The sequence below is a fragment of the Bison bison genome, unplaced genomic scaffold (assembly GCF_000754665.1).
Source record: "Bison bison bison isolate TAMUID 2011002044 unplaced genomic scaffold, Bison_UMD1.0 scf7180017864151, whole genome shotgun sequence".
Taxonomy (NCBI): domain Eukaryota; kingdom Metazoa; phylum Chordata; class Mammalia; order Artiodactyla; family Bovidae; genus Bison; species Bison bison.
Genome location: NW_011494723.1, coordinates 60121 through 74663, shown reverse-complemented (window position 1 = coordinate 74663; position 14543 = coordinate 60121). Strand labels below are relative to the sequence as shown.

The following is a 14543-nucleotide window of genomic DNA, read 5'->3' as shown; positions in this document are numbered from 1 at the left end:
TATCTTGCTTAAGGGATTTAGATTTTCTTTAAATCTCAGGTAAGCCATCAAATATGTTTAAACAGAAAAATGACGTGATCAGATGTCTGCTTTAGAAAAGTAACAGGCAGCAGTGTAAAAAGAGGGATTGGAAGAAAACCAAAAAAGCTAAAATTTATCTGAATCAAGAAATTCTATTGATTAGTGTTAAAACACATGTACCCCTTCTCAAGTCTTCAGCAAAACTCGGTGCTCTGCCATTAAACCTTTTGACTGCTATGGGTCAGCTTCCTCCCCGCCACCCCCATTTCTCTTTTTTTCAGGCCATTTACTCAACCTTTATCCCTATTGTCAGCCTGTGAGCTTGCCTCCTATTTCAGGTGATCTCACTCAACTTCTAACTTTTCACTTCCTAATTGTAAGTTTATATGTATATCAATTTTCATTTCAGTTCTCTGCTCTGAGAAAGTGGTGACCCTCTTTTTGTTTATGACCATTTTGTTTTAACCTGATTCCTGGCTCTGATTTCTCCCACTTTCTCTGGGATCTTACTCCAAAGGTTTTTTATTCTGTTTCCTCTTTAACCACTTTTCTCTCTTAAAGAGTACTTACTATAAACACACTGGTGTTTTCCATCCCCAGATCTGAACAATCCCCCCTGCCCCTTCTGCCTTGTTCCTTAACTTCTGTCTTTTCACCCAGACTTCCAGAAAGGCCCTGCGTTGACTCTCTTCACTTTACCTCTCATTCCTTCTTACCTCAGTGCGGTTTGCTTTTCTGCCCCTACCAGAGTACTGAAACTACTCAGGGCAAGATTACTTTAACCTAGTTGCAGATTTTACTGTCCATTTTCTTTCATTTTTTATTTCATTTATTTCATTTTTATTCCATTTATTCAAAAGTTAGTTGAGCTTTGTTCCAGGTTCTTGGGAGTACATCAATGAACAAAATAGTCCTTTATTCCTTCATGGGCTTGCATTTTAAGAAGAGGAAACAATAATTATGATGACTAAATAACAGTTGTAGAGAGAGGAAGAGCATAGCAGTAAGTAAGTTAGAATGGAGGCAGTGGGTACGGGCTGCAGTATTAATGAGTGATCAGGAGAGGCCTGAATTTGAAGGTGAGATTTAAACAAAGGCTTTGAAGATGGTGGGGGAATAGCCAAATGTATACCTGTGGGAAAGAGGTTTCCAAGCAAAGAGAATAGATAGCTTAGAGTATTGGTTTTTTTAACTGTGGTTCTTAGACCTTCTTTACTTGGAAACTTAATAGAAATGCAAATTCTCAGGCCCTCCGCCAGATCTCATTGGAAAAGACCCTGCTGGGAAAGACTGAAGGCAGGAGGAGAAGGGGACGACAAAGGATGAGGTGGCTGGATGGCATTATTGACTCAATGGGCATGAGTTTGAGCAAACCCTGGGAGATAGTGAAGGACAGAGAAGCCTGATACACTGCAGTCCATGGTGTCGCAAAGAGTTGGACACAACTGAGTGACTGAACAACAGCAACCCTAGATCTACTAAAGAGGAAACTCTGCAAATGGGGCCCAGCAGTCTGTATTTAACAAACCCTCCTGTTGATTCTGATACCTGCTAAACTTTGAGACTCACTGAACTAGAGTAATGACCCTTAGGCAGAGGGGTACTGGCACATTTGAGGAATAACAGGGAAGCCAGTTATTCTTTATTCTAAAGAAGAGGGAGTGAGGGGGATGAATAGTGGGAGAGAAGAGGTCAGAGATAAAGGGTGGGACAGATCATGCAGTATCTTACAAGAACGTTAGTTTTTATTCTGAGTGAAACAGGATTTTGAGCAAAAGATTGGCATAATTTGTTTTGTATTCTCTAAGGCTCACCCTGGCTGCAATTTTGAGAGTATTCTATAGGGAGTAGATACATCTGTTACATTCAATGATACTTTTCTCATTAATCTTGAAATTTCAGTGTTTCAATGATACCATACACATCAGTAATTTCTTACAACTTCCTTCTGATTTTCCGGTTTGTTTTTTTATAATACTTTTCCTTTGTAACTCCTTATCTGTTGATATCTTGGGTGTTCTTTCTCCGTGGTGGTTCTCAGTTGTTACAGTTTTTTTTTATTTATTCATTTTTGGCTGTGCAGGCTTTCTCTAGTTGTGGCGAGCACGGGCTAAGTTTCCAGTTGGCGTGTGGGCTTCTCATTGTGGTGGCTTCTCTTGTCGCGTGCTGTAGGGCATGCGGGCTTCAGCAGTTGTGGCTCACAGACTCTAGAGCTCAGCTCAGTAGTTGTGACGCATGGGTTTAGTTGCTCCCTTGCATGAGGAATCTTCTGGGACCAGGGATCAAACTCGTGTCCTCTGCATTGGCGGGTGGATTTGTAACCACTGAACCACCAGGAAAGTCCAGTTATTATGGTTTCAGCTACCCCCAAATCCTGATTATCTCTTGCTCAGTTTAAAATTTCAGGTAATAATTTTAAAAATTCTACATGGCTGCACAAGACCCATTTTCATTTTGGAAGTTTTGAGTAAGAATTGATATAATGATGTTGTAAAGACCGATGACAGTGGTAGGACAAAAGGGCCAACCACGTATTTGGTCAGTTACACCGTACCCTGCTTTTATTATTCTCTGTGTGAAGCTGGGTTTATGGTCTGAAGTTTATGGTCTGTGCTTGTTTTTCAGGTGACGTGCTCGTTAGGTATCCGCCAGCTTCGTAGATGGTTGCTTTTACTTCCCTGACAGGGAGGTGCTGCCAGCTTTTTATAGAGAGCCTCATCAACTAATAGACTTCGCCTAACTTAATGATTTCCTCTCATGTATGAGGAAAGTTCAGTTCTTTTTACATTTATTATGGAAACTCTGTCTTTTTTTTTTTTTTAATTTTCCTTGTTAATTTTTATGTAATGGTTATTACTCTTCTGGTATTCTTTAAAGTACAATCGGTTTTGCTATAAGGTGACATGCATTCCTGAAAATCACTACACTGTGGAATTACACAATAAAAACCATAGGGTTTATGGGCAGATCATGTTAGGGGAAAAAACACTCAAAAACCGTGTCAGTGGCACATAAAAAAAAAGATTGGAGTCTAATAAAAATGGTGGTTCAAGTTTACACATTAAATGGGTAAAAATGCCTGAAATACTATAATGTCACTTTACCTTGAAAAAGACCTAAAATGTGCTTGTGGAAGCAGCCTACAAGTTACAAGTGGAAGCAGCTCCACTTACGAGTTACTGTGAGTAGAGCAAGGGAGGTTATTTGAAACTGGAGAGTAAATTGTAACACCAGATGGGGATGGGTGTACAGTGAACTGAAGAGCTGGTAGATGGCTCAGAGTCTGTGGGGTTTGTACGTTCCTACATGGCTCCTACTAGGATCAGCTGGGTGTGGCTTTCTGCATTCTTGTAGTGTTTCTTGGACGCAAATTGTACGTAAGCAAATGGGAAATTTGTATTGTCCTCAAATTATTTTCTAATACGGCAATCATGTTGCAACAAATTCGTATTTCCAAAACAAGCAATGTGGCAGAACTGACATAACTCAAAGTTTGGTGGTTGCCTTCCATTTACGTTTTTAGGGTAGTTGATTAATTCTATGTATTGAATAAGTTGCCTATTCTTTTACCAGTAGATCTTGAGCAATCAAGTTAAGATATTTGGAATACTGGCAGTGGTATTATGGAAAAAAACCTAGGCTTGGCGTTTAGACTTAGTTTGAATCCTAGCTTTGCAAATCCAGTTGTGTCATCTTGAGAGATTTTTTTAGTTTTTAACTTAATCTGTTTTAGTTATGAAAGAGTCTCATAACCGTTGCATAGGTACTATAACTTTATTGTGTGATTTGTAGAGCTGTCATAGAGGAGATATCGTTATTTAGTTGCTAAGTCATGTCTGACTCTTTGCAACCCCAGACTGTAGCCCCCCAGGCTCCTCTGTCTATGGGTTTTCCCAAGTAAGAATAGTGGAGTGGTTTGCCATTTCCTTCTCCAGGGGATCTTCCCAAGCCATGCGAAGTCAAACCCACATCTCTTGCATTGGCAGGTGGATTCTTTACCACTGAGCCACCAGGGAAGCCTGGGTTAGATAATATTTAGGTAAGATTTTGTAATAACTTAATCAGAAATATGGGTCCAAGGCTAGAATTCTGGAAAATGTGTGGATGGACTTAATTTTGTTGTCATTTAATCTACTTCTGCAAATACTTTTCTGGATAAGTAGAGAACATTTCTTCTCCTTTTTTTTTTTTAAGTACATTTTCGCCAGCAGGGAAGTCCTGAGGACATTTCTTTAATAAATCAATACTATCTCTAAATGTTTGAATTCATTTCAGCTTCAAAGGTTTGAATTAATCATCACATATTCTTTTTTATGTGTTATCTATTTAGTAAGGAAGCTTTGTTTTTTGCCTGTCTACTCTAAATTCTGTTCTTATTTGAAATAATTGTTTTTAATTCAGAAGTCATTTTTATCATAGTGCAGTTTTAATTTGTATTTTAATGTTTTGAATTATTTTTGCCTTTCTGACTTTCAGAAATGAAGCTGATATGGAAAGTTTTTTCAGATTTTCATCTGGCAACATTCTTTCCTTTTGGTTGAGAGATTGAGAAAATGAAACCCTTTATTGAGACCTTTAAAAATAATTACTAGTATAAATATCACATAGCATTTTATTTTAAATTGATTGTAGCAGTCTTTTAAAGCATTCAAAGTATGCTGTTTTATTTTAAAGGATTAGAAGATAAGGAACAAAATTTAACCAGAAGAATTAGTGCCTCAGATATTCTATCTGAAAAGGTAAGATAATGCTTTGTGGGATTGGATATCTCTGTAAGACTGATTCTTGTTTTGCTTTACTCTGTTCTCTTGAATGGAAAGTTCTGTCTTGTTTTTTACTTTCTTTTTTTTTTTTTATTCATTGCTGTACCTCCATTTTGATATAAGCCTTAAAGATAAAATCTGGAGAGAGATCTTGGAATATCAATATCTCCACTGGATTCAATTAACATATGTAATTGAAATGCTATATGTATCGATAGATGAACTTTCTGCTTGTTTTTTGAAACTTTTAATTTTCTTCCAGACATTTTCTTTTCTTAATTTTGAAGGATTATGCTGTGTGAGGAAGCTTTGAAGTTACACCTTGACCTGGTGTCCACTTCTAGTTCCTCTTAATAGCTGGGTGATCTTGTGTTAGCTGCTTAGGCTTTACTTGCCTCTGTTTTCTTTTCTACAAAATGAGTTTAATGTCATCTGTTCTCTGGATTGTTGTGAGGTTCAGCAGGGTAAAGTGCAAGAGCATCAAGCACTATGTTTGACGTTTAATAGGTATTCACTGGGCCAAGCCTTTGTTTGCTGAATTAGACAGCTGAAATATCTTCAGTTTCTTCTTTCTATGAGTAAATTGAAATGAAAACAGCTTAGAAGTTTTAGGAAAGAGATGGTCTTGAATTTAAGGGTGATAAAATAACAGATATACCCACAGGCATGCATGTATATATGTATATATAGTTTTGAATATCCTAACAATAACTCTATAAGGTAGGTTGACGTTATCTCTTACAGAAGAACTAAAGTTCACATGTGTAGATAAACTGACTTGCTTAAAGTTTTATAAGAATTAGATATCAGAGCACGGAGTCTGAATGAGCTTCAGTACTCTTACTGATCAAGTAGCTGCTTTGAGTGACAGAATCAGTGGTCTCTTTCATTCCACAAGGGCAAGTAGCAAAAGATAGTCAAAGACTTTTAAGTCTCTGTGGAACAGTAATGATAGCTTTATTTTAGTTAAACTCTGGATCAGCACTGCCCAATAGAATTTTCTATAATAATGGAACTGTTCTATATCTACACTCCAGTATGGTAGCTTTAACCACATGTGCCTATTAAATATTTGGAATGTGACTACTGTGGCTGTGAAACTAAAGTTTTCATTGAATTTTAGTTAAATAGCCACACATGACTTACTGGTTCCATTTTTTGGATAGCATGACTCTAGATCTTCAGTACCAAGCAGTAGAATTTGATGTTTAAATGATTAAATGCCTTAGAGTAAAAAAGACTCATGATAATTTTTCAGCTCATTTTTTACATATATTTCCCAAGAAAGCAAAGAGTAACTATATCCTGGTTTGGGTAAACTGAACTACCGAAATATGTGATGGTAGTTCAGTTAGGGATTTGTAATAGCCTGTAGAAGGTTAAACCACTAGATAGACTCTACTGTTTTCTCTATGTTTAAGAATTAATTTAATTTGATTTTAAAAGTATAATTACAATTCACTTACTAAATAAGTGAGCCTTCACTTTTTTGAGTCTTAGCCTCTTTTTAGTTTCCTCTCCTTTTCTATTTATACACATAAGGGACAAACATGCACAACTTTGTGTTGAACTTCAAGGAGTGGGGATGCCAAAGGACCCCCTTATTGCCCTCCCTCCAAAGTCTCATGGACTTCTGTCTAACACTTTTGCTTAGGTTGCCTGACATTTTCTGTTACATTTTAGCTAAAATATACAGAATAGATAATTTTTAAAATTAACCTAAAAAAAAATACAGTGAAAAAATAAAGGTTATTTCAATTGGAAAAAAGTTCTCAAACATTTATTCCTAACCTGTTTCCCTGTTTTAGCTTCTCTGAAGAAGTCTTGGGTGTTAAAAATATTGTCCGTATCAGATAAATATCTACCTTTAGAACATGGAATGCTCAAATATAAGCAAATCTTGACGTATTTTTTCCTTCAAAACTAATTTGAAGAATTATAAAATATATTTTAAAAGTTTGCGAATTTGAATCTTGACATTTCACTGTACCTGTTCTGTGTAGTACTTGTAAGGCTAGTAAACGCCCATGATTAAGGAACCACTTTGTTCTTTGGTCATTACCCGCCCTGGGTTGATTTCTTCTTGCATTCACTGCCGTCAGATTTCTTCTCTTGTTTGGGAAGCAGTTAAATGCCAGTCTCAAACTTTTTTTTCGTCAGTTGTACCCTCCCCCTCTAACCCTTCTCATGTGTACATAAACCTTCTACAGATTGATCTTCAGTTTGTATTATAGGGCCTGAATTAGAGTATAGGGCTATGGTAACTGATTCAGTTTCCTTATTTTATTTGTATTTACTATTTAAGTATTTGTCTTAAAATTAACTTTAAATTCTGATCTTATAGCAGCTTTGACTTGGTAATATGTCTAAAGTCAAATAGAATTTTTAAATGGCAACTGTTTCTTTTGTTAAAGAAGCTTGGTGAAGATGAAGAGGAGTTATCTGAACTGCAACTTCGTCTTTTGGCTCTTCAGTCAGCCAGTAAAAAATGGCAACAGAAAGAACAGCAGGTGATGAAAGAAAGTAAAGAAAAGTTGACTAAGACGAAAACTGTACAGCAAAAAGTTAAAACCAGTACAAAAACACATTCGGCCAAAAAAGTTAGCACTACAGGTGATCATTTCTATTAAACTCTTTTAATTGATTTCCTATATCAATATAGTTTCTAGATTTTAATTCAGAAAGTTTTGAGTTGGGGAACTATATAGGGCCCTGAATAAAGGACAGTCCTGTATAAATAGAACTTAATAATTAAAATAATTATTAAAGCTTTGTTTTCTCTATCTTCTTGAAAATTCTAACTCTAATAGATGCTGATGTTTCTATATTTTTTAAAGCTAAACAAGCATTGAGGAAGCAGCAGACAAAGGCGTGGAAGAAACTACAACAGCAGAAAGAACAGGAAAGACAGAAAGAAGAGGATCAGCGTAAGCAAGCTGAAGAAGAAGAGAGAAGGAAAAGAGAAGAAGAAATCAGAAAAATTCGAGATCTCTCAAATCAGGAAGAACAGTACAATCGATTTATGAAATTGGTTGGTGGAAAGAGGAGATCAAGGAGTAAAGTAAGGAGTTCAAAAATTCAAAATACTCAAATTTGAGTATCCTTGTATTAGCTGATAAATTCAGTCAACTAGGAAACAGTATTAAGTTCTTTTGTTTGATAGAGCTCATTATATATAAAAAATTCCTTTGGGAAGAAGGGAAGGTAGGTTATAATTGAGAATGAATTGTTTTTATAGTTACAGATGCTAGAAATAGAAGAAATAGACTAAAATTATGATTAGAAAAGCCTCCCTTTGGCTTTTGTGTCCATTTCTATTTAGAAGAAAGAAGCATTCCTGAGTTGCAGTGAGAACTTATTTTTAAAATTACTATTCCCTTTTAATTTTCCATTGTTTAGTAATGTAGAATTAGAAATGTATCATAATTAGTCGATATGGACTATTTATAAGAAAGTTAAATCATCATATCATACTAGCCTTAGTGCATGTGGCTACTTTAGTTATCAAGCATTTGTGACCTTTATTATGTAAGTCATTGATAATGGCTGGACGAGTCATTGCCTTTTATGGCTGGTGTCAGGAAGTAAACTGGAGATTTAATATTGATCTGGTGCTATTAGCAGTGACAAATTTCAGAATTCTGAGCTTTGAGACTATACTTAGAAGTGTATTATTGATATTAAAGAATAGAGGGATGTTAAAGAGTAAGAGCTCTTTAATTGTAGGGAGTCAAGGGTTAGATTTGTTTAAGTAAGGAATTTATTAACTATTCATACTTTGAGCTTCCGAAAAGTACTTTGATGAAATCTCTTTATAGAAAAGTATTGTGCATTATTTGTATCCATTTGGATAGGTTTTGCTAATTTTTAAATTCTTATAAACTGTCTCCAAGTGGAGATTGTAAGAAGTGAAAAAAAAGAAAACAACATACAAGCATATGACCAAGAGTTTCTAGTTTTCAGTTATCATTAATTTATTCGTAACTGAAATGTGAATGGATTATTTGGGCAATATTCTAAATAAAGCTTGATTATATAAAACATGAATTCATTTATCTGATTTCTTAATTTGCAGAGAGGGGCCATTAGTATTTCTGATCTTGGTGTCATCTTACTTTCTAGAGGAATAGCTGATTATTTAGTGGCTCAGCTCACTGGGGGATTTCATCTGTACATGTATTTTCTAGCTTCATTTTCTGTCTGACAGTTATAAAATGTCAGCCACAATGTACCTATCATGTATATTGAGTTTCCCAAATCAGATGTGATAGTTCTAACTGGATCATCATGATTTTTGATACTATTCTATGTAAAAGATAACTATTAATTGTTTTATAATTTCGAGCCTAAGAATAGACTAAGACAGAAAATCTTGTGAAACTAAAAATAAATCTTGTATATTAGTCTTCAGATCCTGACCTGAGACGATCCTTAGATAAGCAAGCTACTGATAGTGGAGGAGGCATTTATCAATATGATAACTATGAAGAAGTTGCTATGGATACAGATAGTGAAACCAATTCTCCAGGTATGAGCTAAAACTTAAAACATTTGTACATTCACAATTATTAAGTAGAAAATGGTCAAGAAGCTACCCAAAACATTGAAAGAAATGTAGAATGAATTTGCTGGTAGGTTGTACAACCAAAGACATTATTTGGTGGTTAAATACTTCAAAAGCAAACCTCAGACTGTAGTATTAACCTTTATTTTCTAGTATTTCTTCCTGTATAGTATTTTAATAAAAAAGGCAGTATTCTGCTGTTAACTGTTTGATCTAAGAAGTGAATATTGTGGGAAAGGTGAGAACGCTGCTTTGAAAAACAAATGAACAAATAAATCTTTCTTTATTTTTAAGTATCTTTATGTCTAAGGCATTCTTCATTTTAGTCAAAAAAAGAAATCTTTCTTTTGTTCAGGCTTCTTTTCTCCTTCTGATGATACTTTGTAGGAATAGGGAGATGGAAAGTGATCCTAGTGGTGCCTTAGGATCAGCTGATACAACTGTTATGGCTATACCTCAGTTAGAGTGCGCAGTTTAGGATGTGGCCATCCTTGAGAGTTAGAGACTTGCTTTAGTTGATTTTCAGGAGTAATGGACTGTGAGGGACCTATCCTCTTACTAATTGAAGCACATAAGAATGGGGCAGACAACAAAATGCCGTTAGCATTCTAGAACCTAGAATACTTACTTGCAAGGTCATATGATAAGTGTTTTTCTTCCAGTGGTTGTATTGTGAGACCAAATGAAACTAGAATTCCACTTTAGTGTGTCTAGAGAGAAGGCAGAATCTATATGATTTGGTAATGTTTAGCAAAAGCTCATTTTCAGATTATAATGTTTAGCTTCATATTTAATAATCTTGTATTTTCATGTCATAATTCTCTTTGCTCAGCCTTTAATTATTTCTGAGTTCTTGAAAATGATTCTTTGTAGTTCTCAAATATTGACATTATTATTACTCTATAATAATTTTATGATTTACCCTTTAGAAGAATTTTGTAAAAAAAATAATATAAAAAAATATAATCAAATGGCATCATTTGGGTCACAAATCAGCTCCATATAAGTCATGTGGTTAATACTCATATTGACTTGAAAGACAACTGGGGCAAAGAAGAAATATTAAGTTTCCCTAAAGGTTACATGGTTTAGAGGTAGCAAGAGTAATCTTCAAGTCTGTCAGATTTCAGTGAGTCTAAAGAAACCACTGAAGGTAAAATAAGCAGCTATTTTTATCTGCTACCAAGGAAAAAATGCTAACAATTTAACTGAGATGAATCAGTAACTATTTCAGAATTACTAAATTTGAAAAAAAATGTATACGTTAATGATTAAATGTAATAGGTAATTCTTTTCATTCTAGTCCTCTTTGCTTTCTCTTCAATTTAAATAGTCCATTTCTTCACTTTTCTTCACATTAAGGGAGGAATGGAGTCACCACATCACTGTTTTCCTTTGGTTATGATACTTTGAGAGATTCAGGGGAATTTTTTGTTTTATTATTTCTTAAAAAGTATGTTTTTTTCCAAAAAGCAATAAAAGCCTTTCCTGCTTTATTCCCTTTTACCACAAGTAGGTGAAAAGTAGAACAAGGTAGAAAAGTTTTCGAGGGACTAAATATCAGTTTAAGTGGATGGCTAACTTTATAGTGATATAAGAGCAATTATAAATAGGCAGAGGTAGTCTCATGGAGGTTAAGTATTTTATTGGAGATTAATACAATCTCACTTGTACTTTACTTAGATTTAGTTGTATGTCTTCAAAAATACTATAAATTTAATTTATTCCTGTTGAATATATGTTATTAAATTCCTATAAAAAATTTTTTTAACAGCTCCTTCACCAGTGCAACCACCATTCTTCTCTGAATGTTCATTGGGGTATTTTTCTCCAGCACCATCTATTTCTTTGCCTCCACCACCTCAGGTTTCTGTAAGTGAGGATTGGTATGATTTCTAAGAAAGTTTTGTTGCCTTGTGTCTTTTCTAATTTGTTTTGAAAAGCTGGCATGTAGTTAATAGTTAGGTTTGAGAGCATAAAGTCTGCTTGCCAGAATTAATAGCTATGAAATCTATGGTATATTAGTTACTGGCAGGCTATCGATCTGGTAGATTTTTTCATAGCTAATTTTTAGTCTCATGTTAGACTTTCTTTCAATATTTAGCATGTTTCCTTCTTTATTTTTGCTCCTCAGAAAATATATTCTTAAGCAGAATAAGAATTATCTGTTTGGATTTTTTTAGAGGGTAATTGGGATTTAAGTGTGAGTTTGAGTGAACTCCGGGAGTTGGTGATGGACAGGGAGGCCTGGCGTGCTGCAATTCATGGGGTCGCAAAGAGTCGGACACGACTGAGCGACTGAACTGAACTGAAGCTTCTTCTAGAAGCTTTTTCCTTTTTCGTCTTTTGATTATATAGTTGTTTTTAATTTGAAAATTCAGTAAAGGAAAAGCATTGACTAGTTAAAGAAAAGTTCATTTCTTTTCAACCTACTTTTGAAAGAACTGCCAGTCCCCTGTTAAAAAAATAAAAAAGGAAGTGGGGGAATCACTAAGTGATTTGTAAGTTTTCTCTAGATTGAGAGAACCTGGAGCTCACACTGGTTCTCTCTCAATGGGTCAGTAGGAACTTTGCTATTTCACAGGTGCTAGGCAGACACCTGGTGTCCTCCTGGGAAGTTTAAGATGAGGGGAATATTGGAGTAGAGAGTGAGAGAGAAACATTTTTTCTTTCTTCCTTGAATCATTTTAAGTGCCAAGAGAAATATTGGAAGGTCTTTGAAGCAAAAATGTGTGCAAATGCAGGGATTTGGGTAAAATTAACTATCTTTACAGATGCTCTCTAAGAAGCCATTTCACAAGGATTTTATGAGGGTAGTGGTGGTGATTTCTCACATTTAATTCTTATACTCTAGACTGTTCCCATCCAGAATCCCTTTGGTTCCTAATTTTTAATTTTTACTTAAATATCTGTTTTCAGGTAGTCACCTAGAGAGATAGATCCTGTAAAATTTGATTTCTCTATCATGAAGTTCATAAATTAAATTACAGTTGATTTTAACTTTTTGTAAAAATTATACTTTTTATTGGCTGAATATTGAATTTGGGTTAGTTTTAAGATTTCCAGTATACTTAGTTCACTTATTCTTACAGTAAAGTAATAACCTGATATGTGCCTTTTTCTAATTTGATATTGCTGTAGCAGTAAATGCTTGGAATGAGTAAAATCTGCATGGTAATTATTATTTCTTCTTTTTTTAAATTAACTAGTCTGTACCACCTTTGAGCCAGCCTTATGTGGAAGGCTTGTGTGTTTCTCTTGAACCTCTACCTCCTCTACCACCTTTACCACCTCTTCCACCTGAAGATCCAGAACAACCTCCAAAACCACCTTTTGCAGATGAGGAAGAAGAGGAGGAAATGCTGCTTCGAGAAGAGCTGCTTAAATCTCTAGCGAATAAAAGAGCTTTCAAGCCAGAGGTAATTTAGGTACCTGAACCTCTAGGTGGTGCTGTTGAGCTTAGTTTTAGGTAGGACTACTCTGCTAGTTTGGGATTTATTGGGCTTTTCAGTAAAGTAGGGATAAGTCAGTTAACTAATTTGCTCAGTACCTTTAAAGATGACAGGAATTTCATTTAAAATGGCTTCATATCTGTCTCTTCCTTCTTTAGGAAACATCCAGTAATAGTGACCCACCTTCACCTCCAGTTCTAAACAATTCACAGCCTATGCCAAGAAGCAATCTGTCCATAGTCAGTATTAATACAGTGTCTCAGCCTAGGATACAAAACCCAAAGTTTCACAGAGGACCTCGTCTTCCACGAACTGTGATCTCGGTAAAAACAAAATAATTAGTCCCTACTCTTACTTAAATATCTTGTGAGAAAGTTTATGCAGTTTTGCTGTCCTGTTCCCTGCCTCTAGTTTATTATATACAAACATCAGTTCAGTTCAGTTCAGTTCCGTAGCTCAGTTGTGTCCGACTCTTTGCGACCACATGAATTGCAGCACACCAGGCCTCCCTGTCCACTTATTTTTATTTATTAATAGTGAAATGGGAGCAGCTTTTTCTCTTGTAAACTGGTGGAATTTATGATAATATTTTGGGGAAGCATTATTTTCATCTGAGGGGTATTCTTTCCCCTGCCATTTCCTCAACTTTTGTCTTATATAAATTGGTCCTTTTAGATTTTTCATCTATTCTAAAGTCAGTTTTAGCAAATTATATACATATATATAGTTTTTTCTATCTTTGCTCATATTTTTTCAGTTAATGACTGTACTATAATGGAAGAATTTATGATTTTTTTCACTGTTTGTTAAGGAGATTGAAATGACAGTTTCTTTCTCCTTTGTTTTCTAATTACTTTGAAATAAATGTGGAGAAGCAAATGTCAACCCACTCCAGTAGTCTTGCCTAGAGAATCCCGTGGACAGAGGAGCCTGGTGGGCTACTGTCCATGGGGTCGCACAGAGTCAGACACAACTGAAACGACTTAGTATGCATGCATGTGTAAAATAAATGAAGCAAAGCCAAGTTGAAATCTTGCCTCTGTTAGGTAAACATATCCTCTGTATATCCTCTATATACACATGAAAGCCATAAAGTTTTATTAGTAATAATGTGGAATTACTATATTTTCTCTGACTTTAAAAGGTTAGTCTAGATTGCATTATGTTTCTTTATAGAAAGTTGGTTAAAATAAAATTTAATGAAAAAGATGATGATAGTAGTATCTAGAATATTTCATTTTAGTATATAGAATATTTTAAGTTTTTGGTGTATCAGGTAAAATATAGAATCTTTTATGTTTTTGTGTATCTGTGGAGTGGGACAAAGTTGGTCAATTAATGCAATATAAGCAGAAGGAACCATAGACTGTCTACTTGAAACCTATTATTTTTATGAATTTAAATTCATACAGATAAAGTGACTTGTTCATTGTAATGAAGCTAATTGTGTGTGGTAGAGCTAAGAAAAGGATAGTGATACATTTGTTGTCAAGAATAACAAGTATATTGGCTTTGCAGCTTCCAAAGCATAAATCAGTGGTCGTAACACTAAATGATTCTGATGATAGTGAATCTGATGGAGAGGCATCCAAGTCAACTAATAGTGTTTTTGGTGGATTGGAGTCTATGATTAAAGAAGCAAGACGAACTGCTGAGGTAATTAAGTGCAGTAATGAAATATTGAAAGATTTATTGACAATTACTAAAATTTGCTTGTTTTTCCTAAAAACTACACTTTGGAGG

General features: G+C 34.9%; 1 protein-coding gene across 2 annotated transcripts in view; it reads left to right on the top strand.

The window, feature by feature from the left end:
• The window catches only part of ZFC3H1 (zinc finger, C3H1-type containing), a 50206-nt gene that overhangs the window by 10763 nt on the left and 24900 nt on the right, over positions 1-14543 (top strand). Inside the window, exons 3-10 of one of the 2 annotated variants that reach the window (XM_010840936.1) lie at positions 4696-4760; positions 7202-7397; positions 7622-7845; positions 9189-9312; positions 11123-11220; positions 12558-12767; positions 12959-13123; positions 14319-14456. In XM_010840936.1, coding sequence (XP_010839238.1) covers positions 4696-4760; positions 7202-7397; positions 7622-7845; positions 9189-9312; positions 11123-11220; positions 12558-12767; positions 12959-13123; positions 14319-14456 — 1220 coding nt within the window. Of the gene's footprint in view, positions 1-4695; positions 4761-7198; positions 7398-7621; positions 7846-9188; positions 9313-11122; positions 11221-12557; positions 12768-12958; positions 13124-14318; positions 14457-14543 lie in introns of both variants that reach the window. The other variant, XM_010840935.1, reaches the window with a different exon arrangement.